Source organism: Balaenoptera musculus, chromosome 2 (genome assembly GCF_009873245.2).
Source record: "Balaenoptera musculus isolate JJ_BM4_2016_0621 chromosome 2, mBalMus1.pri.v3, whole genome shotgun sequence".
NCBI lineage: Eukaryota > Metazoa > Chordata > Mammalia > Artiodactyla > Balaenopteridae > Balaenoptera > Balaenoptera musculus.
Window position 1 is genome coordinate 89,669,148 of NC_045786.1, and position 26,113 is coordinate 89,695,260.

General features: G+C 37.1%; 1 protein-coding gene across 5 annotated transcripts in view; it reads left to right on the top strand.

The window, feature by feature from the left end:
* The window catches only part of UBR1 (ubiquitin protein ligase E3 component n-recognin 1), a 144,718-nt gene extending 119,045 nt beyond the window's left edge, over positions 1-25,673 (top strand). For 4 of the 5 annotated variants that reach the window (XM_036842347.1, XM_036842350.1, XM_036842349.1 and 1 more), the window contains 10 exons: positions 659-726; positions 1,719-1,869; positions 6,189-6,276; positions 7,416-7,549; positions 8,977-9,085; positions 12,036-12,092; positions 13,072-13,149; positions 19,350-19,520; positions 21,372-21,473; positions 23,011-25,673. In XM_036842347.1, the coding sequence (XP_036698242.1) occupies positions 659-726; positions 1,719-1,869; positions 6,189-6,276; positions 7,416-7,549; positions 8,977-9,085; positions 12,036-12,092; positions 13,072-13,149; positions 19,350-19,520; positions 21,372-21,473; positions 23,011-23,152 (1,100 nt within the window). In that variant the 3' untranslated portion in view covers positions 23,153-25,673. The remainder of the gene's footprint in view (positions 1-658; positions 727-1,718; positions 1,870-6,188; positions 6,277-7,415; positions 7,550-8,976; positions 9,086-12,035; positions 12,093-13,071; positions 13,150-19,349; positions 19,521-21,371; positions 21,474-23,010) is intronic. The other variant, XM_036842348.1, reaches the window with a different exon arrangement.
* Positions 25,674-26,113: the final 440 nt, after the last annotated feature.

Sequence of the window (26,113 nt, forward strand, 5' to 3'; positions counted from 1 at the left end):
TGAAATAAAATTAATTCCCTCATTTTTATATATACAAAACCCTTACTGTTGTTTTGAATTCTTGATTTCACTTCCTTGTCACTCTTTCCCTGACTTCCAAATTTAGAGACTGATCAAATCAGAAAGACAAAGTTTTTGAGCTGTCTGCATTTCCTTCCATTCATCAGTCCATACTAACCATTATCTAATTTTAATTCAGGAGGATCATCTCCATACTCCTTTCATTTACAGTGCTTTTCATGCTCTCCCTGCTCTGAACCCCAAATTTCTTCACGTATTTTATGTATCACAGAACATTTAGAAATGCGTAGTTAGGGGGGAAAAAGTGGTAGGGAACATTTTATAAAAGGAATTCTTTTTCATTCAGCAAATACTTATCAAACAATTTCTTACTTCAGTCATCCTAGTTTATTTACCCTTTGCCCCTGTATCTTATATTTCAACCATTAAATTACATCCAGGGCTTTTTAGAGCCTTTTCTCAGTTTAGTTTATCTTTAATTACGGTTCCCATATCTTAAAGGTGTGATATACCAACTTATCAGTTTCTGTATTATAACCTTGTTAAATTTCTGTTTTAGATGTTTATATCTTGCATTATATTTAACTACATTGCTATATGACTGACTGAATTACATTAAGGTTTTTTTGTTTTTTAGTTGTTCTTCCTAACCTAAAATCAGAAGCTACACCTTGCCTTCTATCTGTAGATCTATTTCATGTTTTGGTAAGTGTTCAGTAAATTTCTTTTCTTCAGTCACTCAAGCTTAGAATTTCGTGTTTTTTCCTTATTGAAATTTATGCTCTTTGTTCAAGATTATAAATTATCAGTGTTCAAAGTTTAGTCTCTTTTGTCCATTCCATTTACAAATAGATACAGATTTGACTGAGACCATGAAAATCACTTTAAAAATGAAACCACATTTATCCTTTACTTTGTAATAGGTCTTATTCTAGTTGATTATATTTAGTTAGTGTCTATACAAGCAAACTTTTTCTAATAATGTATTTTCCCCCTTCCTCTTTTTCTCATCTTGTTTACGTTCTAAGCGGTGAATGATGGGGTGAGCTTTCTTAAAATCATTAATTATTCGTGATAGGGACCAGGCCATGGGTGCATCCAGGCTTCCCCCAAAACACCTATGGTTGGGTGGCAACTGTTTTGTGAGTTTCTTGCACAGCTTTTCAATCCCCGTGAAGATTCCATTCCTTCAAAGCGAGTTCTCTAGAGAGAGCCATGGTGAAGTTGGGAGCATGGAGTTTGTGGATGCAAGGTTAGCCAGTGTCCTCTATCCAGTGGTTGTCACCCTATCTTTTGGAATCTCTCGGGGGAACCTTGAAAAGAATGCTGGTAAATGGGCCCTACCACCTGAGATTATGATTTGATTGGACTGGGGTGGGGCCTGTGTAAGTGTTATTTTAAGAGCTCCCCAAGTGATTGTAACGTTGAATCTTCTAAAACCGCAGGGTTGAGACCACTACCTAGAACTAGAATAAGTAGACCCAGCAAAGGGTTAAATCTGTTTGGTGATGACATTTGTCCTCTATTTATGGTATATTATATTATAAAATATCTTGTTGAATAATTAGGAAAAATATGGTGGTTATTAAAAAAAACACACAAACAGTGCAGGATCTGGTGTTCTTTACATTTACGTATGAGATTAACTTGTGTTGGTCTTTGTTGTTACCCATGCTGATGTCCATCTTGTCTCGTAGGTGGGTACTGTGTTAGCATTCCCATCCGTGTACTGGGATGATGCTGCTGATCTGCAGCCTTCATCAATTAGTTCTTCCTATAACCACCTTTATCTCTTCCATTTGATCACCATGGCACACATGCTTCAGATACTTCTTACCACAGACACAGGTAAAGTTCCCATCAGTTGTTAACTGTAAATAACATTTGCCCATGATTTATTGGCAAAATTAATTATGCTTGTGGTGAATCATTTTATATACTTCTAAGTTCTGTATTATGTCTCTTATTGAATGACTGTTCATTTGTTTCTTTACGGATGCTGTTTAAACGGAAAGGTTAGAAGAACTGTGACAGGAATAATTAGCTCAACCACTTGATTCTCTAACTTGCGGCTGCTCTCTAGGTATACAGGGAGACCATTTGGATCTGCTTTTCCCTTTCTTTTTTTTTTTTTTCAAATTCCCCAATCTCAAGGTTGAGGATTAGTCTCTCCAGTGTTTGTCCCTACCTAAATACTTTCAGCCTTTTGATAAGCCTGTCTACGAAACATTCTTGATTTCTCCAGCTAGAATGATAGTACTTTGTTCATTTTATAGCATTTATCACATAGTGTCTTATTTTATAGTTATATCTTACTGTTGTTCCACTCCTTTCCCTGCTTCTCCTTTCTCCCTGTTCCTCCATGCCTACTGTTTCTTTAATAGGGAACATTCAAATTTCAAAATCTTCCCTCATAAGCTTCAAGTGTCTAGCAATATTTGTTATACCCAGTAAGAACTCAATAAATATTTTTTGGACAAATGTTCATTTGAGGATACATGAGTAATATACTATCATGGAATTGTGGTATAGTTGTCCTTTTAGACTCTGCTCTTAATAGAAAGCAAAATTGGGTTTTGAGTATCAGTGATCAATAAAGGCTACTGAAAGTTCAAATAATTTAGAGGACAGATAATTAAAGTGACCTTAGAACAGTATCTAGCAAAATTACATATGCATTTACCTTTTGACCCACCAATCCCACTTCTAGGAATCTACCCCAAAGCTCTACTGGCAAAAATATGAAAGGATATAAGCACAGATTATTCATTGTGGCATTATTGAGAATAGCAAAAAACTGGGAGATTGGTTGAATGACCTATGGTATATCCATATAATGGAATGCTGTGCAGCTATAAAACGGAATGAACAAGCTCTATTGAAGAAGTGATCTCCAGGATATATTATTAAGTGAAAAAAGTAGGGTACAGAACACTAGTTTTAGTATATACCTTTGTGTGAGGTATTTTATGTGTATTCATGCGTATACATGCTTACATATATTCATACTTGCTTATTTTTTTAATAAATGAAACAACAGAAGTATAAACCGAAAACTAATTAAAAAGAGTTGCCCCTAGGACAAAGTAAAGAGTACAATACTTTGAGCAAAGACTCTTGTGAATGTCTTTTTAATGTAGTTGATTTTAGAACCCTAATTATACTTAACTAAAAAAAAAAATCTAAATGGTGAAAATAATTTTTTGACAATTGAAAACAACAAATGAACCTAACAAGTGTATCAAGAAAATAATTGCTTAAGTGACTTTAAAAAACAGTATTTCAACTGTACTTCCCTGGTAGGATATATTCTGATAATGGAAGAACTACAAAAAAAAATCTTAAATTGAACTCCGTTAGTGGTATCAGTAGTACTAATATTGTTATTTTGAAATTATTTTAGGCAATTTTTAAACCAAATAAGTGATTGTGTTAATGTCACTGGGAACCAAATTTTCAGTATAAGGAGGAAGACACACAAGAATAAATTCAGAAAAGTTAAGTAAAAACCGAATAATCTCCTGGTCAGAATCCCTGCAAGTTATTTTTTGGGTATCAACAGACTGATTGTAAGTTTATATGGAGAGGCAGAAGACTCAGAATAGCCAACTCAGTATTGAAGGAGAAGAACAAAGTCAGAGGACTGATACTACTTGACTTTAAGATTTACTGTAAAGCTACAGGAATCAAGACAGTGTGGTACTGGTGAAAGAACAGACCAATGAATCAATGGAACGAAACAGAGAGCCCCCAAATAGACCCACATAAATATAGTCAATTGATCTTTGACGAAGGAGCAAAGACAAATGGAGGAAAGATAATCTTTTCAACAAATGGTGCTGGAACAACTGGATATCCACATGCAAGACACAGACACAGATCTTACACCCTTCCCAAAAATTAACTAAAAATGGATTATAGACCTAAATGTAAAAATACAAAACCATAAAACTCCTAGAAGATAACATAGGAGAAAACCTAGGTGACCTTGGGTATGCAATGACTTTTTAGGTACAACACCAAAGGTACAATCCATGATAGAAATAATTGGTAAGTTGGACTTCATTACAATTCAAAACTTCTGTTCTGCAAAAGATTATTATCAGGAGAGTGAGAAGATAAGCCACAAACTGGTTGAATGGATTTGCAAAAGATGCATCTGATAAAGAACTGCTATCCAAAATATACAAAGAACTCCTCTAAGGTTCAACAGTAAGAAAACAAACAACCTCGTTAAAAATGGACAAAAGACCTGAACAGACACCTTGCCAAAGAAGATATCCAGTTGGCAAATAAGCATATGAAAAGATGTTTAATATTAGGTGTCATTAGAGAATTACAAATTAAAACAACAACGAGATACCAGTATACATCTATCAGAATGGGCAAAATCCAGAACACTGACAGCACTGAGTACTGGCAAGGATGTGGAGCAACAGGAGCTCTCATTCATTGCTGGTAGGAATGAAGTCCATGCCACTTTGAAATACAGTTTGGCAGTTTCTTAACCAAACTAACATGCTCCTACCATACAGTCCAGCAGTCACACTCCTTGGCACCTACCCAAATGAACTGAAAACCCATGTCCACACTAAACCTGCACACAGATGTTTATAGCAGCTTTATTCATAACTGCTAAAACTTGGTAGCAACCCATATGTCCTTGTGACTGGATAAATAAACTGTGGTACATCCAAGCAATGGAGTATTCTTCAGTGCTAAAAAGAAATGAGCTGTCAAGCAATGAAAAGACATGGAGGAAACTTAAATACATATAACTAAGTGAAAAAAGCAAATTTGAAAAGGCAACATACTGTATGATTCCAACTATAGGACATTCTGGAAAATGCAAAACTATGAGATAGTAAAATGACCAGTGGTGATTGACAAGGGTTAGGGGAGAGAGAGGTGAATAGGCAGAGCACAGAGGGTTTTTAGGGTTTAATGAAACTACTCTGTGGGATACTATACTAATGGATACATCTTATACATTTGTCAAAACCTACAGAATGTACAACAGCAAGAATTATCTCTAATGTAAACTATGGACTTTGGGTGATAATGATGTGTCAATATAGGTTGTAACAAATGTGCCAGTCCTGGTGAATGGTGCTGATAGTGGGAGAGATTGTAGGTGTTTGGGAACAGTGGGTATATGGGAAATCTGTGCTTTTCTGTCAGTTTTGCTGTGAACCTAAAGCTGCTTTAAAAAATAAAGTTTATTAATGTAAAAAGATCTTGTTACATGGGTGTGTGCATTTGTCAAAATTCATTAAATGGTGCATTTAATATTTGTGCATTTTATTGCATGTAAAATTTACCTCATACTGAAAAAAGAGTCATATACAAATATTGAACTCTTACATTTAAATTGGAAATATCAGTATGAGTTCATGATATATTTTCCTTTAAAAAAAAAGTGTATTTTCTAAAGAAACCTTAATTGAAAAAGGAAAAGAACTGGCAATATTCAAGGTAAGAGACTCAGGGTAATTTTAACTGTGGCCTTTCAGATGAATTAATGGATAAACAAAATATTTTTAAAACAAGAGAGTACTACTCAAATGTGCTGTACCCATCCCTCGCAGCAGAGTGAAGGTAGGCATTTTTATCCCCATTTTAATACAATAAAACTAAAGTTCAGGGAACTTCAGTGGCTTACACAGAATTTTAACTTAAATGGGAGAGGTGGCAGTTGCTGGAAAGGTTTAGGATGGTCCTACTAAAGATTAAGGATAGATTATGGAGGAAAATAACCCCACAAGATTCTTTTTATGTGTCTCTTTGCTTGAGCAAGAAGGCAGAACAGCAACCCACTTTCCTTTCTAGAGGTTGAATTTCTGCCTGCTAGCCAGGACAGCTAGGAACCCCGAGCAGGTAGATGACCACTAATTTATTTACCTGGTCATGTTATAATGAGGTAAATATTTATTAAACATCATGTTTAGCAAGGCTGTGATTCTGCCCTATTTGTTTCTCTAGCTAACATACTGATAAAAGTTTATGTAACAGTTTTAATATTCAGGATCAGCAATTTAGACTGAGAACAAGGGAAAGAACCTCAGTTGAGTTGACATTGCTTATTTTCCTGGAACCATGAAATTGAGGTTTAATTGATAAATTGAATAGCAAATTCATAGATTTATCTTTCAGAATTTCTTTTTCAGGCCTCCCCCTTGCACAAATTCAAGAAGAGAGTGAAGAGGCTCGTTCTGCATCTTCTTTCTTGGCAGAAGTTTCTCAGTACACAAGTGGGTGAGTAACAGTCCATTAGTCCAGTCTATTTCAGTATTGTTTTTATAATTCCACATCTTTGTTCAGTTGTTTGGCAGTATAACTTTTCAACCATTTTAATTCCAGTTTTTAAAAATCAGTTAAAAGGCTTTTGGAACAACAACAAGTAAAACCTACCCATTCATTTGTTTCTGAGTCTAAGACAAGTCTTGACACATCTTTACTCTTGTAAACTGTTATGGGAACATAGGCAAAAGGTGATAGAATTTTAACAATATGCAGCAGTTAGAATTTAAATAAATGTAAAAAGTTGAAAATAGGTTGCCCTTTTAAAGCAATTCATACAGTTAATACACTTAACTAGCTAGAGGTTTTTTAAGGCTGCTGTGAATAGTATGTGAAGCGTATTGGCAACGCAGAGGTTAAAACCAGAAGTACGGCACAGTGCTCTGCTGCGCTTCATCTGCTGCCACGTTCTGCTCTTTGTTTTCATCTTCTTCGCCAGTCACCTTTTTTTTTTTAGTTTAAGTACTGAATATGTGTGCGTGTGTATTTATTTTTATGTTAATAGACTTTTTTAGAGCTGTTTTAGGTTTACAGAAAGGTTGAATAGAAAGTACAAAGAGTTCCCATTTCCTCCCTCCCTCCACCAATTTCTCCATTATTAATGTCTTGCATTTGTGTGGTACATTTGTTAAATTGATGAACCAGTATTGATACATTGTTATTAACTACAGTCCATAGTTTACTTTAAGGTTCACTCTTTACGTTGTAAGATTATAGTATCATATAGATTAGTTTCACTGCCCTGCAAATCACCAATTTTAATACAGAAATCAGGAAAGTATTAACTTTTTTTTTTTCTTTTTAGCTAACTTGGCTGCTTTGGTTAGTTATTGCTAAATATATTTGCTCCACATTTCATTACAAGGGTTAGGGGAAAGAAAAAAGTAGTTCTTTGCCTTAAACATCTACCTGGTAAAAAAATGCAAGATTTGTGGTTTTCTTTAGCTAGTTAAATATTTTGTTTTAAATATTTAAAAATTAAATGGATAAAAAATTATTTAATGCTTAGCTATGTTTTTGAAAGGGGATGTGTTTACAGTCTAGGTTTTAGTCTGATCTGTATTCTGTTCTGTTCTGGAATTATTGCCTCTTAGCTGCATTGGGTGTGGTATTCCTGGCTGGTATTTATGGGTCTCGTTGAAGAATGGCATCATCCCTTATCTTCGCTGTGCTGCATTGTTTTTCCACTATTTACTTGGAGTAACTCCACCTGAAGAACTATTTACCAGTAAGTAGGAAAATGAAATCACAGAGTAGTAAATAAAACTTTTTTTGTTACCTTCAACCTCAAGAATACAAGGTGAGAGCAGGCAAAACCACTTCATTCCTCACCTGTTTCATCAGTGTTCATTCCAAACATGTGTGCGCCCCTGCCCTGGTGTAGGTAAAAGGTGAGGCCAGAAACCAGATTAGCCTCACAGTCTGCAAAACCTATTCATGGCTTCTATCTATGTACAGATTTTGTACTTGAGCTTACAAAATGCCTGCACGCAGAGTATAATGGATAGGGTATACAAGAAATTAGAAAGATTGATTGCTTTTAAGGGAAGAGAACTGTTTGGCTAGGTAGGAGGAAATTTTTATTATATACTCTGTTTCTTGGATTTTGAGCATATGACTGTATCTATTGTGAAAGAGTTAAAATGCTGCTGGGAAAGGCCTGTTGTGATAAACCAAGGCTATGTGTATTTGAGTAACAGAATCATTTCCTTTCTCCTTTACCTGCCTTAAATCTACATCAAGGTAGAGAAGGTTTCCTTGTGGCTTTGTATGGGTAAAAATCAGGTTTGTATGATTTTGGAAGAGTCATCAAATTTGCTCAGAGATTCTTTCTTTTGTCCTTTTCTCAGGTCAGCCTTAAGAGGGTTCTATATCTTGAACTCAGTTCAGTAGGGTTTGTTAGATGTAGGTTTGTTCTGATTCTGTATAAATACGATGCGACTTTCCAAGTGGTTGTCAGTACAGATCTGTTGTTTTCATTTTTAAAAAAATCGTATATTATCTAGTCAGTGCTGTAGTATGGCAGTGGATAAGATAAAGTTCTTTCTTTTATTGAGAGGAGATGAAATATAAACAAACAGATAAATATATATAGTATAATGTGAAATGGTAATAAGTGCTGCAAAGAAAAATAAAGCAGGTTATGGGAGTAGAGAATGCTGGGGTAGAGTCATGGAAGCCTTCTCTGTGAGGAGATATTGAGCAAAGGGACATTGAAAAAGGAGATAGGGTTGAACTGGGTGGGTGATTGAAGGAAGAGTATTCCTAAGCAGAAGGAACAATAACTGCAAAGGCTTTGCTTGACATAGTCGAGGAATAGTAGAGATGAGTGGCCGAAGCCTATTGAACAGGGGGAGGGTGGTAGGAGATGAGGTCCAGATCAGGTAGGGCCTTTATGCCACAGTAAGGACTTTTGTATTTTTGTGGTAGTTTGATGTTGGAGAAGTCTGATCAGGAGAATGACTCAATCAGATTTAAAAGGATCACTGTAAAATAAAAAAAAAAATCACTGTGTCTTGTCACCCACAGTTTTATAGAGTACAAAGTATACTATGTATAGACAGAGTATAGAAATGAGCATAAACAATGTAGAAACTCTATTGTTGACCAGGTAAGAATAATGTACTTATTAAATGTATTTTTATTTCCTTGCAGATCCTGCAGAAGGAGAGTACAGTGCACTCTGTAGCTATTTATGTTTACCCACAAATTTGTTCCTGCTTTTCCAGAAATATTGGGATACTGTAAGGCCCCTCCTGCAGAGGTACTGTGGGGGTAAAATATCATTATTGGGTTATTATACAGTTTGGAAATGTTAAATTAAAAATATTTGCTAAGCTTTTAGATTGATTAGCATCGTTTGAAGGGGTGACAAAAATATACGAGATTCCTAATTCACACACATAAGGAGTTGGGGATAAGACCAGCAGCAATGGGCAGCTGGAATTTCTGGTTGTTCCACCATGACTACCATTCATGGTGCTTATTTTCCCCACAGCTGCTATCTCATCCCAGTTTTAAATGGGGTGGCGGGTGGGTGGAGTGAGGGTAGGTCCTGTTGTAAGCAGCAGTACAGTCACAGTTAAACATCAGAGGAACCCAAAGTGGGGCTACAATAGTAGCATATCTCATATGGTAGCACATTTCTCAGCAGGGTGACTGGGGAGGAAATAAAGGTCGTTTGGTAGATCAAAGATATACCTAGTTAAATTTCCTGTGGAAAAGTGTGTCTTTTTTTATTAAAAATTTCTTCCTACCCCATTACGTACTGGCCCTTCTGATCACTCTCTACCCTCCAAACCTCCAATCTCCTTACCCTATCTTTGCTGCCACCATTTTCCATCTTTTTTTTTTTTTGAGATATAATTGACATATACCATCATTTTAATAATCAGTTCTCATCATGTTACTCTTACTTTATTTCCCCCATTAAAGATTCTGGCATCCAATTCCAATACTTGTTGTGGGGGGGGGGGGCGGGTTGTTTTTCCCACGCATCCAGCAAGTAATTCTGCAACATCAGCTGGGTGTCCTGCTGTTCAGCTCAATCCTGACTCTTGTCTTCCTGGAGGTGCTGTCAGATTCCATGGGTTAAGGGCTCAGTCCCATAAAACTGACGACCCCATCCCCACATACTTCAGAAAGAGCCAGCACAGTCCAGGTTGTCACCTGTGCTCACCAAAAGGCAATCTGTAGAGCATCTCACAGAACTCAGAGAAACGTTTTCCTTACTAGATCATCAGTTTTTTATCAAAGCATATGACTCAGGGCCAGCCAGATGGAAGAGACACATAGGGCAAGGTATGAGGAAAAGGGAGCAGAACTTCCACCCTCTCTCTCTGAGCACACCACTCTCCCTGAATCGACACGTGTTCACCAACCTGTAAGCTCTCCAAATCAAGTCCTTTAGAGGTTTTATGGAAGCTTTATTACGTAAGCGTGATTGAGTAAACCATTGGCTGTTGGCGACTGATTCATCCTCCAGCCCTCTTCCCTCCCCAGAGGCTGGTGGGTAAGGGGAGGCTGAAAGTTCCAACCCTCTAGTCACGTGGTTAGTTCTCCTGGCTACCAGCCCTCACCCTTTTGTTCAAAAGCCGCTTTGTTAACGTAACAAAAGACACCTTTTTCACTCACATCACTTAGGAAGTTCCAAGGGTTTTGGAAGCTCAGTGCTGAAGTTGTGCTGACCCGTCTGTGCCAGGAACTGGGTCAGAGACCAAATATATTTATTATTGTTAAAAAAATTAAGTTTGAAGATCTAATTGGCTTTATTAAATGATTCATGAATGGGCAGCATCCCATCTAGCAAGTAGAAAGGAGCCTTTTATAGTCAGCAAGGAGGTGGGACAAGGAAGTCATAAATGAAAAAAGGATTATTTCAGGCAAGGTCACCTTCCTTTGCGGGACAAAAGGATCTGTTAGGCAGATTACCTCACTGGTACTGACCAGGAAATTCCAGACCGATGGGTAAAGATTTCATTTCTGGGGAAGGTTGAAACTGCAATTAGGTTTAGGTGTTAAGTCTTGGTTTGATGGACGTGGGCTTAGCACAAGTAACTTCCATTTGGGGCTTGTCTCTTTTTTAATGTTATCAGTCACAGTATCACACCCATGATTTCCTTTAGTCTTTTCAATTTTCTACCCTTTTTCTTTCTCCTTCTTCTTTAATCAGTGTCTTTTTCCCTGCATGCCCATGTCAGGATTTGTGTGAATGTCCGCCCATCTCTTGACACCTTTCTCTGTGCTCTTACCTCTTCTTTTGGGTTCTTTTCTGTGTTTTCTCATTTCTCATGAGGTATTCTGATTTTCAGTGTGATAAAAATGAATTCAAAAAAAAAAATCAGTATCATGCTTTGTGTTGAATGCAATCACAGTAGGTTATACTAATTTTACTTTTATTTTGTTGGAGTCGATACATTTTTAACTTGCTATTCTAGTTTAATGTTAAAAATTCGTACTTTGAAACAAAGTCTGTACCACTCCTGGCTCTGCTTGCCTCAAAGCCTTTCCTCATTATCTGCTCTGAAAGGCAGGAGACTGACCTCTGTAGGCCATATTTCCCGGTCTCCCTCGTCTGTTGGCTTCAGCCTGTGGGAGGCACTGGCAAGATATTGGAGGTCAGGAGGAAGAGAGAAACCTGTGTTTAGGCCACCTCTCTCTGCCTTGTGGGGCATCCCTGACAGTGGCTACTGTCAGTTCTACTGATGTTCTACTGGATGTCAGAACATCTAGTTCCCACCAGACAAGTCTACTGTAGTTCTAGCATCCACCAATGACCCTACTGAGCTCCAACAAAACCACTCCAAAAATATTATTTTGTTCCTGCAGCCTGGGAAGGGTAGTAGCTTCCTGTTATTGGCTAATCTTTGGGTTGTCTTGCCTTTTTTGACCCCTGGTTGGCTTCTCAGCCCTTCTGTCACCTTTATTTCCAATTCCTAGTATTAAATTCCCTCTTGTTAAAATACGCAGAGTGGTTTCTGTATTTCTAGTAATAGATAACCTTTTAAAAAAGAAATTAATAAAAGAGGGGGGTAAATAGACAGAAAAAAGAAGGGGAGAAAAAGGGAGAAGAAAGGGGGACAAGATGTAAGGTAAAAGAAGTCTAGCTGAGGGCACATGGAAAGAAGGGACAGAGGTTTGGAGAGGATGGCTCCATGAATATTCCACTGAAGTTGTGATGACCCATTTGCTTTTTCTCTCTGCTCCCCATATAGATGGTGTACAGACCCTGCCTTACTAAACTGTTTGAAGCAAAAAAGCGCCATAGTCAGGTTGGTTTTACTTCTCAATCCTTCCCCATGTACAAGTTGTGTTTCCAAAAGTAGTTGGTTGATGAGCATGCTTTCTAGTCTGTTGTCTTCATTCTCACTCAGCACATTGTTTCTTAACATTTCTGTTAGGTCTTTGCTGGAAATTTGATTCTTCATACAGTTGATTTTTTTCTTGGAGTGGCTGTCCTTTCCCTCTTAAATTGTTTGACACCACCAGCACCTGTTCCTTAAGCTAGTGCATACCTGTTAAAAGGCTTCTTGGAGTTGCTAGTGTATTAAAATGAGAGGGTAGTGACAGTATTCATATAAACCACTTTTTTTTTTTTTTGAGAATAAAGATATAAATAAAACTATTCCCTCCTCCCCATCTCTTCCTTTCTATAAGCTTAGAGACTACCCAGCAAAACTTTTCTTCAGCCCCCCTATCTCCCTTAAGTTATGGTTTAATCAAAATCCATCTCTTCCTCAAGGACAATTTTTTTTTAATTAATTAATTTATTTATTTATTTATATTTTTTGGCTGTGTTGGGTCTTTCTTGCTGTGCGCGGGCTTTCTCTAGTTGTGGTGATCAGGGGCTACTCTTCGTTGTGGTGTGCAGGCTTCTCATTGCGGTGGCTTCTCTTGTTGCGGAGCACGGGCTCTAGGTGCGCGGGCTTCAGTAGTTGCGGCAGCGGGCCCTAGAGCACATGGGCTTCAGTAGTTGTCCATTACTATGGATTGCAAATATGAATCCTTAAACTGTTGTGTTTTTTTTTTTTGGCCACGTCACACGGCTTGTGGGATCTTAGTTCCCTGACCAGACCAGGGATCAAACCCATGCCCCCTGCAGTGGAAGCACAGAGTCCTAACCACTGGACCACCAGGGAATTCCCCTCCTCTCGTTATTTTTAAAACATTCTTCCTTCTATTATTTGGTCTGTTTTTGATCTGGGCTTATTTACTCATAAAATAAAATTGCCATTTAAATTATATTTCTAGGTACCCTAGAAAAAGAAATAGTTTGATAGAGCTTCCTGATGACTATAGCTGCCTCCTAAATCAAGCTTCTCATTTCAGGTAAGAAGAAATATATATTTAAAACTTTTTTGAGCTTGCAAACTCAGCACCACTAGCAAACTTTTTTTAAAAGCGACCACTGAGCATCCTCTGTAACAGTGATTTTCAATCTTTTTTTTTTAATTCAGGTGAAAATCACATAACATACAATTTTGTATACTTCATTGGCATTTAGTGTATTGCCAATGTTGTGCGACCACTATTTCTCTCTAATTTCAAAACTTTTTGATCACCCCAGGGAAACACCTTGCATCCACTAAATAATCATTCTCCATCCCGCTCTTTCCCGATTCTTTAGTAACTGATAATCTGCTTTCTGTCTCCATGGATTTACCTATTCTAGATATATTATATAAAAGGAATCATACAATCTATGACCTTTTGTGTCTGGCTTTTTTCACTTAGTATGTCTTTGAGGTTCATCCAAGTTGTAGGATGTATCAGTACTTCATTCCTTTCTTGGCTAAATAATATTTCATTGTATGTATATACCAAAGTTCATTAATCTATTCATCCATTGGTGGGCATTTAGGTTGTTTCCCTCTTTTGACTATTATGAATAATGCTACTATAAACATTCATGTACAATTTTCTGGTTAGACATATATTTTAATTTTTCTTGGGTATATATACCTAGGAGTGGAATGCTGTATCATTATGGTAATCCTATGTTTAACATTTTGAGGGGCCATTAAACTGTCTTCCACAATGGCTGCACCATTTTACATTCCCACCAGAATGTATGAGGGCTCCTGTTTCTCCATATTCTCACCAGCACTTTTTATTTTCTGGTTTGTTTGCTTTTTGTTTTTTAATTAAAGCAATCCCAGTGGGTGAAAAATAGTAGCTCACTGCGGTTTGATATACATTTCCTTAATGATCAAGGATGTTGAACGTCTTTTTGTGTGCTTGTTACAGATTTGTATATGTTCTTTGGAGAAATGTGTGTTCAAGTTTTTTGCCCATTTGGTTTATTTATTTATTTTTCATTTATTTTATTTTATTTTTTATTTTTTTAATTTTTTAATTGGGGTATAGTTGTTTTACAATGTTGTTTTAGTTTCTACTGTACAGCGAAGTGGAGTTCCCTGTGCTATACAGCAGGTTCTCATTAGTTATCTATTTTATACATATTAGTGTATATATGGCAATCCCAAGCCCATTTTATAATTGCACTATCTTTTTTGTTGTTGAGTTGTAAGAGTTCTTTTTATCTTCTGGATATTAAACCCTTATTAGATTTTAATTTGCAAATATTTCCTCCTATAAGTTGTGTTTTCCTATTCTTCATAATGTCCTTTGATGTATGAGTCCATTTTATGTTTCTTTCTTTTGTTGCTTGTGCTTTTGGTATCAAAACTAAGAATTTGTTGCCAAATCTGAGATCATGAAGATTTAGTCCCATGTTTTTTCCAAATAATTTTATAGTTTTAGCTCATATTTAGGCTGTGTATCTGTTTTGAATTAATTTTTGGAATAAGGTAGGAGGTACAACTTCATTCTTTTTTTCATGTGGTTTCCAGTTGTCCCAGCACCATTTTTGGAGACTGTTCTTTCCCCCACATTAAATAGTTTTGGCACCTACTTTGAAAATCAATTGGTCACAGATGTTTGGGTTTATTTCTGGACTCTCAATTCTATTCCATTGGTCTATAAGTCTATCCTTATGCTAGTACCACATTTTTAAATTACTGTACCTTTGTAGTAAGCTTTGAAATTGTAACATGAGAGCTTTCCAACTTTTTCTTTTTCAATACTGTTGTGACTATATGGGGTCCTTTGCAATTACATTGGAATTTGAGAATTGGCTTTTTCATTTCTGCAAAAGAGGCAATTGGGATTTTAATAGAGATTGCATTAATCTATAGATTGCTTTGGAGAGTGTTGCCTTCTTAACAGTATTGTCTTCCAGTCCATGAACATGGATGCCTTCTATACTTAGGCCTGCTTGAATTTCATTCAGTGATGTTTTGTAGTTTTCAGTGTGCAAGACTTTTCCCTCCTTGATTATATTTATTCGTAGGTATTTTATTCTTTTGAAAGCTATTGTAAATGAAATTGTTTTCTTAATTTCCTTTTTGGATTGTTCATTGCTGGTGTATGTATGTATTTATTTATTTTTGGCTGCATTGTGTCTTCGTTGCTGCACGCGGACTTTCTCTAGTTGCAGTGAGCAGGGGCTATTCTTTGTTGCGGTGCGCGGGCTTCTCATTGCAGTGGCTTCTCTTGTTGCAGAGCACAGGCTCTAGGCGCGCAGGCTTCAGTAGTTGTGGCTCGTGGGCTCTAGAGCGCAGGCTCAGTAGTTGTGGTGCACGGGCTTAGTTGCTCCGCGACATGTGGGATCTTTCTGGACCAGGGCTCGAACCCTGTGTACCCTGCATTGGCAGGCGGATTCTTAACCACTGCGCCACCAGGGAAGCCTTGCTGGTGTATTTAAACACAACTGATTTTTGTCTGTTGATCTTGTACCCTGCAACTTTCCTGATTTCCATTAGGTTTTTTTTGTTGTTGTTGTTAATGGTTTCTTTCAAAGAGCATATTTAGGAGAGTTAATTTAAAGTCTTTGTTTATTATGTCTCATGGCTGGGCTTCCTTAGGGATGATTTCTGTCAGTCTCTTTTTTGTTTCCTGTGAATGGGCCATACTTTTCTGTTTCTTTGTAAGCTTTGTTGAGAATGGGACATTTTGAGTATTGTAATGTAATAACTCTGGAAATCAGATTCTTACCACATCCCAGGAATTGCCATTGTTGCTTGATAAAGGCTGTAGTTATCTGTTTGTTTTAGTGACTTTTCCAAACTATTTTTGCAAAGACTCTATTCGTTGTGTGTTCACTGAAGTCTGTGTTCCATCATCTCTGTGGTCAGCCAGTAACTGACAGAGATTTCCTTAAATGCCTGGATGCAATAAGAAAAAAAAAAAAAGAGAAGAAAAGATATGAAGACTATTCTGCCTCTTTAAATCCCCTCTACTACCATCACCGCCAAGGAAGCTGCTTCAGCCCACGGGAGCTGAAACAATGGTCAGTTTCTGTGCCGGCCCCTCAGTGAACTGCCAGGCAAAACTAAACATACAACCCTAATTTTTGAAGACAAGGTCCCTCTTGCCCACCTTGGCACCAGCATGCTGCACCAGGATTGTGGGCAGCCACCCCCATAGCTACCTGCTGTGGGGCTGGGGGATAAGGGATGGTAACCACTACACAGAATGCCAAAATTCACTGAAATTTACTAGCCTCATTTTTGTCAAGCACTCCTCTGGACACTGCAACTGTTTGTCCCGACTCTGAGTTCCCAGAATAATTGCTTCAGACAGTTCTTGCCAGATCAGTAGTTGTTCTGGTAGAGGAACCGCACTCTTCTCAACTTCCCAAGCAAGTAGCAGTCTTAGAAATATCTTTTATACATGTGTCTTTAAACACTGTTTTACATGCATTACAGTGTGGTGACCACATTCATTCACTGAAATAACACTGAAGAACACTTTTTTTTCCCAAACACAATCTTATATGGAAGCCCATTATAACAGTAAAACAGACAACACTGTGACTCAAAGCGCAAGCCTGGGTATTGGAAAGAGGAGTATACCTGTTAGCCTCTTCTGGCACCATGTTCCTCCTGCCTCAGTCAGGTTAAACACTACTCTAAAGCAGTGTTTCTCAAACTTCCTTTTATCTTCGTCTTCCCTTTCACTGATCACTTTCAAATGAAAAAAATACTGGCTGATAAAGACTAGTGAGAAGCAATAAAAACAAGTTACATTGTGCTCATTGCTAATACCATGTATGAATTACCTGTTAGTTACTTTTATAAGAGAACAACATGAGCTTAAACCCATGATGCTATATGATAAAATTATGTTCAATAAGGTTAACTGTAATTTTTGTTTTGCCTTCTATAATATGGTGCAAGTTATTTGAATAGCATAAATTAATGAGCAGCACACCACCAGTGAAATGTCACTGAATGGAGAAATCATATTTGTATCTGCTTCAGCCATTGGTTTGTGAATATTTCATATTTGAATCACAATGCATCATCTTGAAAATAATAAGCCAAAATTATTATTGGTGCAGTTCTGTATCCTTGACAATCCAGTTGCATCACACACCACCCATAGCAAACCAGACTGATAATGATGACATGAAACTAGCAGTAACTAGTAATTAAAAGGCAAGAATCTCAGTAGCTTGAAAATCAAAGCCTATTCAAGACTCCATTGATAAAGTACTGGTGACAAGGCATCGTTTTCCAAAATTGCAGAAATTCCAAAGCTCAGTTAGGCGTTTTGTAATGTTCCTAAGCATTGTGCAACAGCTAAACTTCTTAGTAAACTTAATTAGAGCTCTCAGTAAACACAACTAACTCTCAAATTTAAGGATACTAATTAATAATTCCAGTTAACTGCCTTGATCTATAAGGTGACTTAGTCTTTAGTTATATGTTAAATAACTTGCTGTCATTTGAAGGACTCAAAAGGAGAGAATGCAGTTCAGGGTCATCTTAAGGGCTTGAAGAGCCCTTCTTTGGCCCACTCTGAGAATCACCACCCTACAGAATGACTAAGGAAATTCTCTTATTTAGTTATAACCATTGCTTTGAGCCACAAAGCCAGGGAGTTTAACTGGCCCATCAGGAGCTTGGGCAGCCCATAGTTCAGCCTCTATTACCAGTTAAAATTGACCTCAGTTTCAGCTCCCTTGCTGCTTGTCTCAGGCAGATTAAGGTCAGCCAACTAAGGAAGTGACTGAATCACTTTACCTCTCAGCCCTCCAAAAATTAGCTGGATGATTTCAGAGACTGCATCCAGCTCCAAATTCAGTGACTTTCCTAATCTTGGGGCTGCGTTGGTATCACAGACACCCTGTGAATAGATATTGTTTTCTAGGCATTCAAGGGTATCATGCTGTTGGCTCTGAGAAGAGTGTTAATCATTAATCACAGTGACGATGCTCCTGAATGATATTAGTACTTATTGGTTTCAAGTAAAAATGATAATAAATCTTATGCTCTCTTCCAGTTTTATTGTTACTACTGGTTTCCATTAAGACTGAGTCATCTCTAGTGTAGGAGCGTGGCTGGTCAGTGACTGTATTTCAGGGACATCACTCCCATTTTCCTCTATAGGATGGGACTCAGCCATCCTGTGCTAAAAGTTAAAGAAGATGTTGGCTTTATCCAAAAAGAGCAACGCCCGGGAAGTGAAAATAACCCCCTCATCTATAGGAGACAGGAATGGAATACCTGTGCAGGGAGTCCCTCTGCTCCTGTGTAGAGAATAGTGATTTTCTTATCTTGCCTAAGAAAGTGGGCATCAGAGAATAAACTGTTAATACCATGTTAGAGATTCATTTTGGTGCTCTTTATTCTGACCCAATTGTGGACATCACTGGATCTCTTCTGGGGTTGCATTTATTTTTTTCTGTCCAAATTGATGCTTGCTTTATGTCCATTATACAGCAGAGATAGGAGTATAAGAAGCTCCTTTTACAAAGATAGCCATTATCACTTTAATTCAGAGAGTGATACCCCTCTTGGGGGCATTATAGCAAGGCTCTAGCATGCCACTGTGTCAAATGGCCAGATCTCATAGTACTACTTGGTTCAAACAAGTCAACTTTGTCACTTTTTCTTTCCCAAGACTTGGCTGTGTTTCACAGATGGAAAAGTGCATCAACTCAAAGACTGCAGTCTCCCCTTTCAACCCTAAAGATCTCAATACTTCAAAGAAGTGGGGGAAATGTGTTTAAACCCTTACTGAAAATTGTGGTTAAAACAACAACAGTAATTGTACACCTTCAAGGTCATTGCTCCAACATTGAGGACACAAGATTGACTAAACCAATCCAGAGGGGGAGCTGACTGTAAATTGGTCATGTCAGATGAAGACTGGATTCTCTAAATGCATCGCAATCTCAAGGCATATTTAAGTGCCACACTTTGTGGGAATTCCCAGAACACTGCATATTTAAAAATAAATTTTCGTACTATGAATTAATCAGAAGACTTTTTGTTATCTTCTTAAGGAAAAGTATTAAAGAGGAATCATCTAATTAAATGTTTACTTGTGTTTTAAGAGCTTTCTTTGCTGCAAAGCAGCCAGTGATGAAAACACTGCTAATACATCTAAAACACTGCTAACTGATTATATCATGCTTTTATTATTTCTCCACCATACTGAATGTTTTCTTCCCTTTTGAGGTGCCCACGGTCTGCAGATGACGAGCGAAAGCACCCTGTCCTCTGTCTTTTCTGCGGAGCCATACTGTGTTCTCAGAACATTTGCTGCCAAGAAATTGTGAATGGGGAAGAGGTGGGAGCTTGCATTTTTCATGCCCTTCACTGTGGAGCTGGAGTCTGCATTTTCCTAAAGTAAGTAGGAAGCTTCATAATGAACTTAAGGAATCTGAATCCAGTCTGGTGGCCATTATGGCAGGACAGTATGTTGATAGGATATGATCTGTCAGAAGTTAGAGCATAGACCTGTTATTCACATGCAATTGCATTTGAAAAGATACTTAAGTATCTTCTCAAATGTAAATAATAGTTTAAAAAATATGAAGTAAGTAGTTTAAAAAATAAGTTAAAAATTGGAATCTGTTCACATTTTCATTATTTGTGGAAAACCTTAAACAAATATGGTAGACTTGAAATGAAATTGAGTTATTTGTATTGAGGTGGATGGACCTATAGTCTGTCATACAGAGTGAAGTAGGTCAGAAAGAGAAAAACAAATACCGTACGCTAACACATATATATGGAATCTTAAAAAAAAAAAAAGGTTCTAATGAACCTAGGGGCAGGACAGGAATAAAGATGCAGATGTGGAGAATGGACTTGAGGACATGGGGAGGGGGAAGGGTAAGCTGGGACGAAGTGAGAGAGTAGCATTGACATATATACACTACCAAATGTAAAATAGATAACTAGTGGGAAGCAGCCTCATAGCACAGGGAGATCAGCTCGGTGCTTTGTGACCGCCTAGAGGGGTGGGATAGGGAGGTTGGGAGGGAGATGCAGGAGGGAGGGCATATGGGGATATATGTATACGTATAGCTGCTTCACTTTGTTATACAGCAGAAACTAACACAACATTGTAAAGCAATTATACTCCAATAAAGATGGTAAAAAAAAAAATGGAAACGTGAAATATGATAGACTTTATATTGATTACTCTGGTATTGTGTAAAAATCAGGTATAGTGAAAGAGTTTAGAGTCCTAAAACTTATATTTTCAAAGGACATGTACATTGTTAGTTTATGTTGTCCTTTGAATGTTTTAATTTGCTTCACTTCCTCTATCAACCAACCATTGTTTTCCCTGGTGTCTTAGCAAATGACTGAGAACAGACCAATAGTCTCTTGTATTTATGAAAGAAGAATGCACGTTTCCTGAGAGAGAGAAAAAATTCAAAGTGGATGCGTGTGCTTTTTCTTTCCGTTCTCCCCATGTAATCTAGTTTCTGTTTATATAAACCCAAACATCTCACTCACTAGGGAATATGTAGTCACTGCTAATCAGCATCTGTTGGAACAAGGAGAATAAGTGTATGGAAGCAAAGCCCAAACACCTATTTTCTTCTAGGGTACCTACAGAGAGTAAACCCACTACCTATTCCAACTGTTTATTTTATAATTTCTCTCTAGAGTACTTATCTCTTATGTACACGAACATTATTTTTTATTTTTCCATTCCTCTGCTGTAAGAGTCCCAAGTACCTTCAGGGTTACAGTGGTTCTTTATAATGTGCACTGTTGGAGGCTGGCTCTAACCAGAAAAGGCTTGACACTTCCATAGATGACCTTCTTTCTGGCCCAGGGTTATCAGACTAGGAGATATGGTTCTATTCTTCTGTTAAGCTCCCTCCCCCGCTCCAGGTCATAGGTCAGGAAATAGGACTGAAACAACCCCAGCCACCATCTTCCAGGGTACCTATGGTTCACATAGGACAGCCTCCTTCTTCTCTTCAGTATATTTAGTCAGTATTACTGACTGGTCCCATTTCCCTAAATCCATTGATCCTTTCCCATAGCTTCAACAAAAATAGCAATGTTCATTCTCTTTTATTTAGACAAAACATGATTTAGTCTGTTTGTCTATATTGTCTTTATACTGAATTCTTAACAGATACCATGTCTTTTCTCTAGATTAACTTTGACACAGTGCCTGTCATTTGCATACATGCACTTAGTAATATTTCTGTTGGTTGTTTTGTCCCTTAGAATCAGAGAATGTAGAGTAGTCCTGGTTGAAGGTAAAGCCAGAGGCTGTGCCTATCCAGCCCCTTATTTGGATGAATATGGAGAAACAGACCCTGGCCTGAAGTAAGTTTTTTGAATTTTACTCACATTATTGTACATGGATGGTGGCAGCTCTTTAAACACAAAAGCTAATACTGAGAGATATTTTTAAATAGCTATAAATTGAAAATATTAAATATGATGCCATCCTAAAGGTAGCACATAATTTTCAACAAGTTTGTGCTTCTCCAAAATTTTTAGACCCCCGCCATCCTAATGTTTGAACGCTGTATTATTTTTAATCAACCTTTCTTCAGAATTACTTAGAAGGTTTAATTGACGCTGATGTATAAAAGAAAGAAATCTGTAGTATCCAGCGAGGGAGTTTGGTTTAAAATGGATATTCATTGTTTCCATTGCAATACTTGAAACTTTTTATTAGCCAGCTATGTCAGCCTTCTTTGCTTCTAAACATTAGCAAAAATGCCTAGAATCCTGTAATTTTCTGTATCCTTCACTGGTGTTAGGAACTGGAGTACCACTCATGGGTATGAGAAAAAGGAGGTAAGGCCACAATGGTCCCAAAAGTAGATATAGGTAAAGATTAGATCCCCTTACCATAAGCTCTTTTTGTTTAACTAAAAATGTGTTCTTTTGAAATTTTGGCTTCGCCAAAAAGTTTGTTCGGGACTTTTGTAACATCTTACGGAAAAATCCGAACGAACTTTTTCATCAACCCAATATATTATTCAGAATGAATCGGCTTATTAGATGAGGCTTGGAACCTCTTTGTTCATACGGAGATTTGTTTTTATTGTAACAGCTTTTGACCTGTATAGAGAAAGTCTTTGGATTCAGGAAGAAAAAGCTGGGTGGTGAAAGTAGTTAATGATTGAGGATAAGAGGTCTGTGTTGTTCCAGAAAGGTACAAAGAAGCAGAATTTTTAAGTTAGTTAGGCAATATGAAAATACCCAACCAGCTGAGACATGTGAGTGCCCCAGGGATGAGAGTCTCACAGTTCTCCATCATTGGCAAGGGCCAAACTTCAGTCATTTTGAATTAGCTGTTATGCGGTGTTACAAACTGTGCAACCTTAGAATTGGTGTGGAGTAATTTTATTTAAATACTTGCTAATCACCAGCAAGTTTGTTGTGTCATAAAGACAATAATAACTAAGTATTTCTGAGGAGCAGCGTATAATTTGAGGGCTAAGTGTTACACCTCAGACCTAACCTCTACCCTACAAAGATCAGAAATCAAAGCTGGATAAACTGTAAGAGGCCAGAAAGCCATTAAAGACCTACTCAGGCTAACCACTCAAAAAAGAATAGAACTGCTTCAAGTTATAAACCTTTCTAGCCAATTAAATGGGGTCCAATAATGCCCATGGTATACTTGACCTATTTTTCTGAATAATCAAGGAGTAAGTTTCTTCTTCATTAGCTAAGTAACTTACCAAGTTCATAGTGATCAGTGGTGAAGGGAAAATATACCTTTTAAAACCTTGTCCTGGTGATTCCTCCCAGTTCCAAGAACATCTCAAAAGTTCAGACTAGTTTAAACAATAAAGATGTAGTAGTTATTTGATTCAAGCTTACATGTTTTTTTCTCCCCCTGAAGGAGGGGCAACCCCCTTCATTTATCTCGTGAGCGGTATCGGAAGCTCCATTTGGTGTGGCAGCAACACTGCATCATAGAAGAGATTGCTAGGAGCCAGGAAACTAATCAGATGTTATTCGGATTCAACTGGCAGTTACTGTGAGCTCCAACTCTGCCTGGGGATAATCACGAATGAAGACAGTAATGAAGACTGATTCAAAATTATGGAGACCTTACTGAGGGCTGGGGAAGGGTTGGAGGGTCTTTTGCTCCATGTCCAGATTCACACACGTCAATAAAATATTCCTTAATGGAGTATTTCTTTCAATTAATGAACATATGCTTAAAGGGAAAAAAAAAAAGACATAGATTAATCTATTTTATGTTCCAGAACACTAAAGAAATGCTTCTTCACCCCAAGTGTCTGATTCTGCTAATAGTTCCAGAAAACTTACTTCCCTTCATAATCTGTCCCACTTCACTTCGTCCACCTGATAAATGAAGTCACATCAAGCAGTTGTGGGCATTCTTATATGTTGGTTGACTCTTCTACAACTTGTATTTGGTGTTTCCCCCCCAAATTTAATTTAGCTAATGGATCACTGACAAGATTTTAATAATCTGTGTTAGTCTTCCTTGAAGCTAAAGAGAAATTCAGAAACCATGCAGTATACTTCAATTGAGAAAGTTTTCCAAAAAGTAAAAATTTTATAATTTCTCTCTTAAGGAAATGCCCCTAAAGTGCCACTTACTGTTTCAGCCAGAAATTAAACTATATTTCTATATGGACAGAGTTTCCATTTCTAAGGCAAATTTCTGCCAGTGTGGAAAAGCTTTTTTTTTCCTACTGTAGACCTCAAGAAGAGTTAGGATAATGTATTCATTATTTATCCCTGATGAAAGAAAGGCTGCAGTCCTCACCTCTGATGGTGAGGATTAGCTTTGTTGCATTTTGAAATTATACTTTCCATTTTCCAAAGGCAAGTTTCTAAAATGAGTTCACTTATCTCTTGATTGTGGCACCACTCTATTTGACTCAGAAACCTGATGCAATTCTGATGTAAACTATCTATAGAATGAGGATAAGAAAATTCCCCCAATGAATGGATCATGGCAGCTGTAAATTAGAACAATCAGATTTAAGCCTGTTCTGTAACATTCTGTGTCTTTGTAAGACAGATCCTTCATTTGTTATCTGTGTGCAAACTTTTCATAAACTCTGGGTATATGAGTAGTATAACCAACGAAAAAAGCCACGTGGTCAGTAGTCTGTGTCCTGTTATAACATGCTGTGGTTGAGCCATCTTGTTTATAAATAACAGAGCTCTCCTGCATCTGTGCATAGACTTCTTGGTTTTTGGCTTTAACTTTTTATATCAAGAACTTATGATATAAAACAGCAGGCAGAAGATAGATTGAAATCTTATATTTTAGCTTCTGTTGTCTCTGGGGTAATGTTAGGAGTTTGAAAGATACATTCAAAGACTGTCTTATTTTGCCTTTGGTGACCACGGTCATGTATGTGTATAAATGTTTTCCTACCTTCTTTTTGCTCAGCAAAGGCAAGCAAATAAAAATATATTTGCAAAGTGATTGATGATGCACATTTGGGGTTAGATTTTTTTGGTATTTTTATGTAACGTAAAGAAATTCTGGATTTTGCAATAAGGGATTGGCATGAACAGGCATCAGAATCACAATCATGATTTTCTACCTGAATAATTATTATTCAGAAGGTATCAGGAAATAGATACAACTCCAATAAACAGTTTCTAACTATTGATGGGTGAGGATTAGAAATTTCAGTATTCAGTTTGTCAAACTTGCCAGTATGATTAAACGATTATAACATTTCCTTTTATTTCTTACATAATTTTGTTGGATGGATTGTCTGACTGGGAAGTCTGAACCAGCCTAGGCAACAGAAGATGCTGACTTCTGCCCTAATTGATTGGTCCCAGTTTAGCAAAGATAAATTGATTTTTTATTTCTAACCTTTCTCTATCCACTTCATAAATTCTAGGGTTAAGCTCTCAAGCTGCCAGAGGGACTGCCCTGCAATGGCCAGTCAGATCTTTACTGCCAAAGAACCCATTTCCTATTGAGTTCCATTTCCTGAGATTGATTCAGATCTCTGCACTGTAGATGAACATACATCTCTCAGTGCTGCCCCCAGCCCAAGGGATTTCTAATTATATTCAAATATCCTAGTTGTTTGCCTTCATCATTGGAAACAGTTTAATTAAGCATATGAAGTTTACTTAAAAGTGAGCAAAAAGTCACTTTATTTTCTTTAGTGTAGTATGTGGAGGAACTGGTTCAACAGGATGGCTCCAAAACTGTGTTTTTTGAATGTTTGGTGAGGGGCTAGCAGGAATTTTAATGATACAGTGAAGAAAAACATATATCTGTATAATTAATTTATTATCGTGGTGTATGGGCTGAGTTCACCCTTTAGTGGTCATTTGTCATTTCATAACAACTATGCATTTTGGTTCACTGTGATGATGATCTATATTTAGTGACTGCCACATGTTTATACCACTGATCCAAATTCCATCCATGATGAAGTTATACAAATAATGCATATATTGATATCTTTTATTGCAAAATGTAAATTTAAAACTTGTATAATGTTCTGTGCTTTTTGAAATAAAATATCTTATATGTGTATATTTAAAAAGAAAAAAGAGAATTCTCATGTTTGGGGATTTGGGTTTGAAGTATAAAAAAGTATACCTAGAAAGGAGCTATAGCTAAAAGTTATCTTTGTCAGCCCAGACAAATTCTTTAAAAGACATAGGTATTTAGTGTAATGGTCTCCAAACATTTTGACCATACAGTCTATCAGTAAATAATTTTTAATATGCATATTTTACATATATGCATGTGTTCAACTGTAAGAATTAAGATTAAAGATGGAGGTAGGGATAAGACAAAATCAGATAATTTTACATTATCAAAATAATGTAAAATTATTACAACCAACAAAAGATGGGAGCAAAGGGATGAGTAGGTAGAAAGTTAAATAAGTTCACTGATTACATCAATGGTATTACATAGAAGTAAAAAGATAGCACTTGAAGCTGAGAAATCAAGAAATAAAAACTACACAAATTGACAC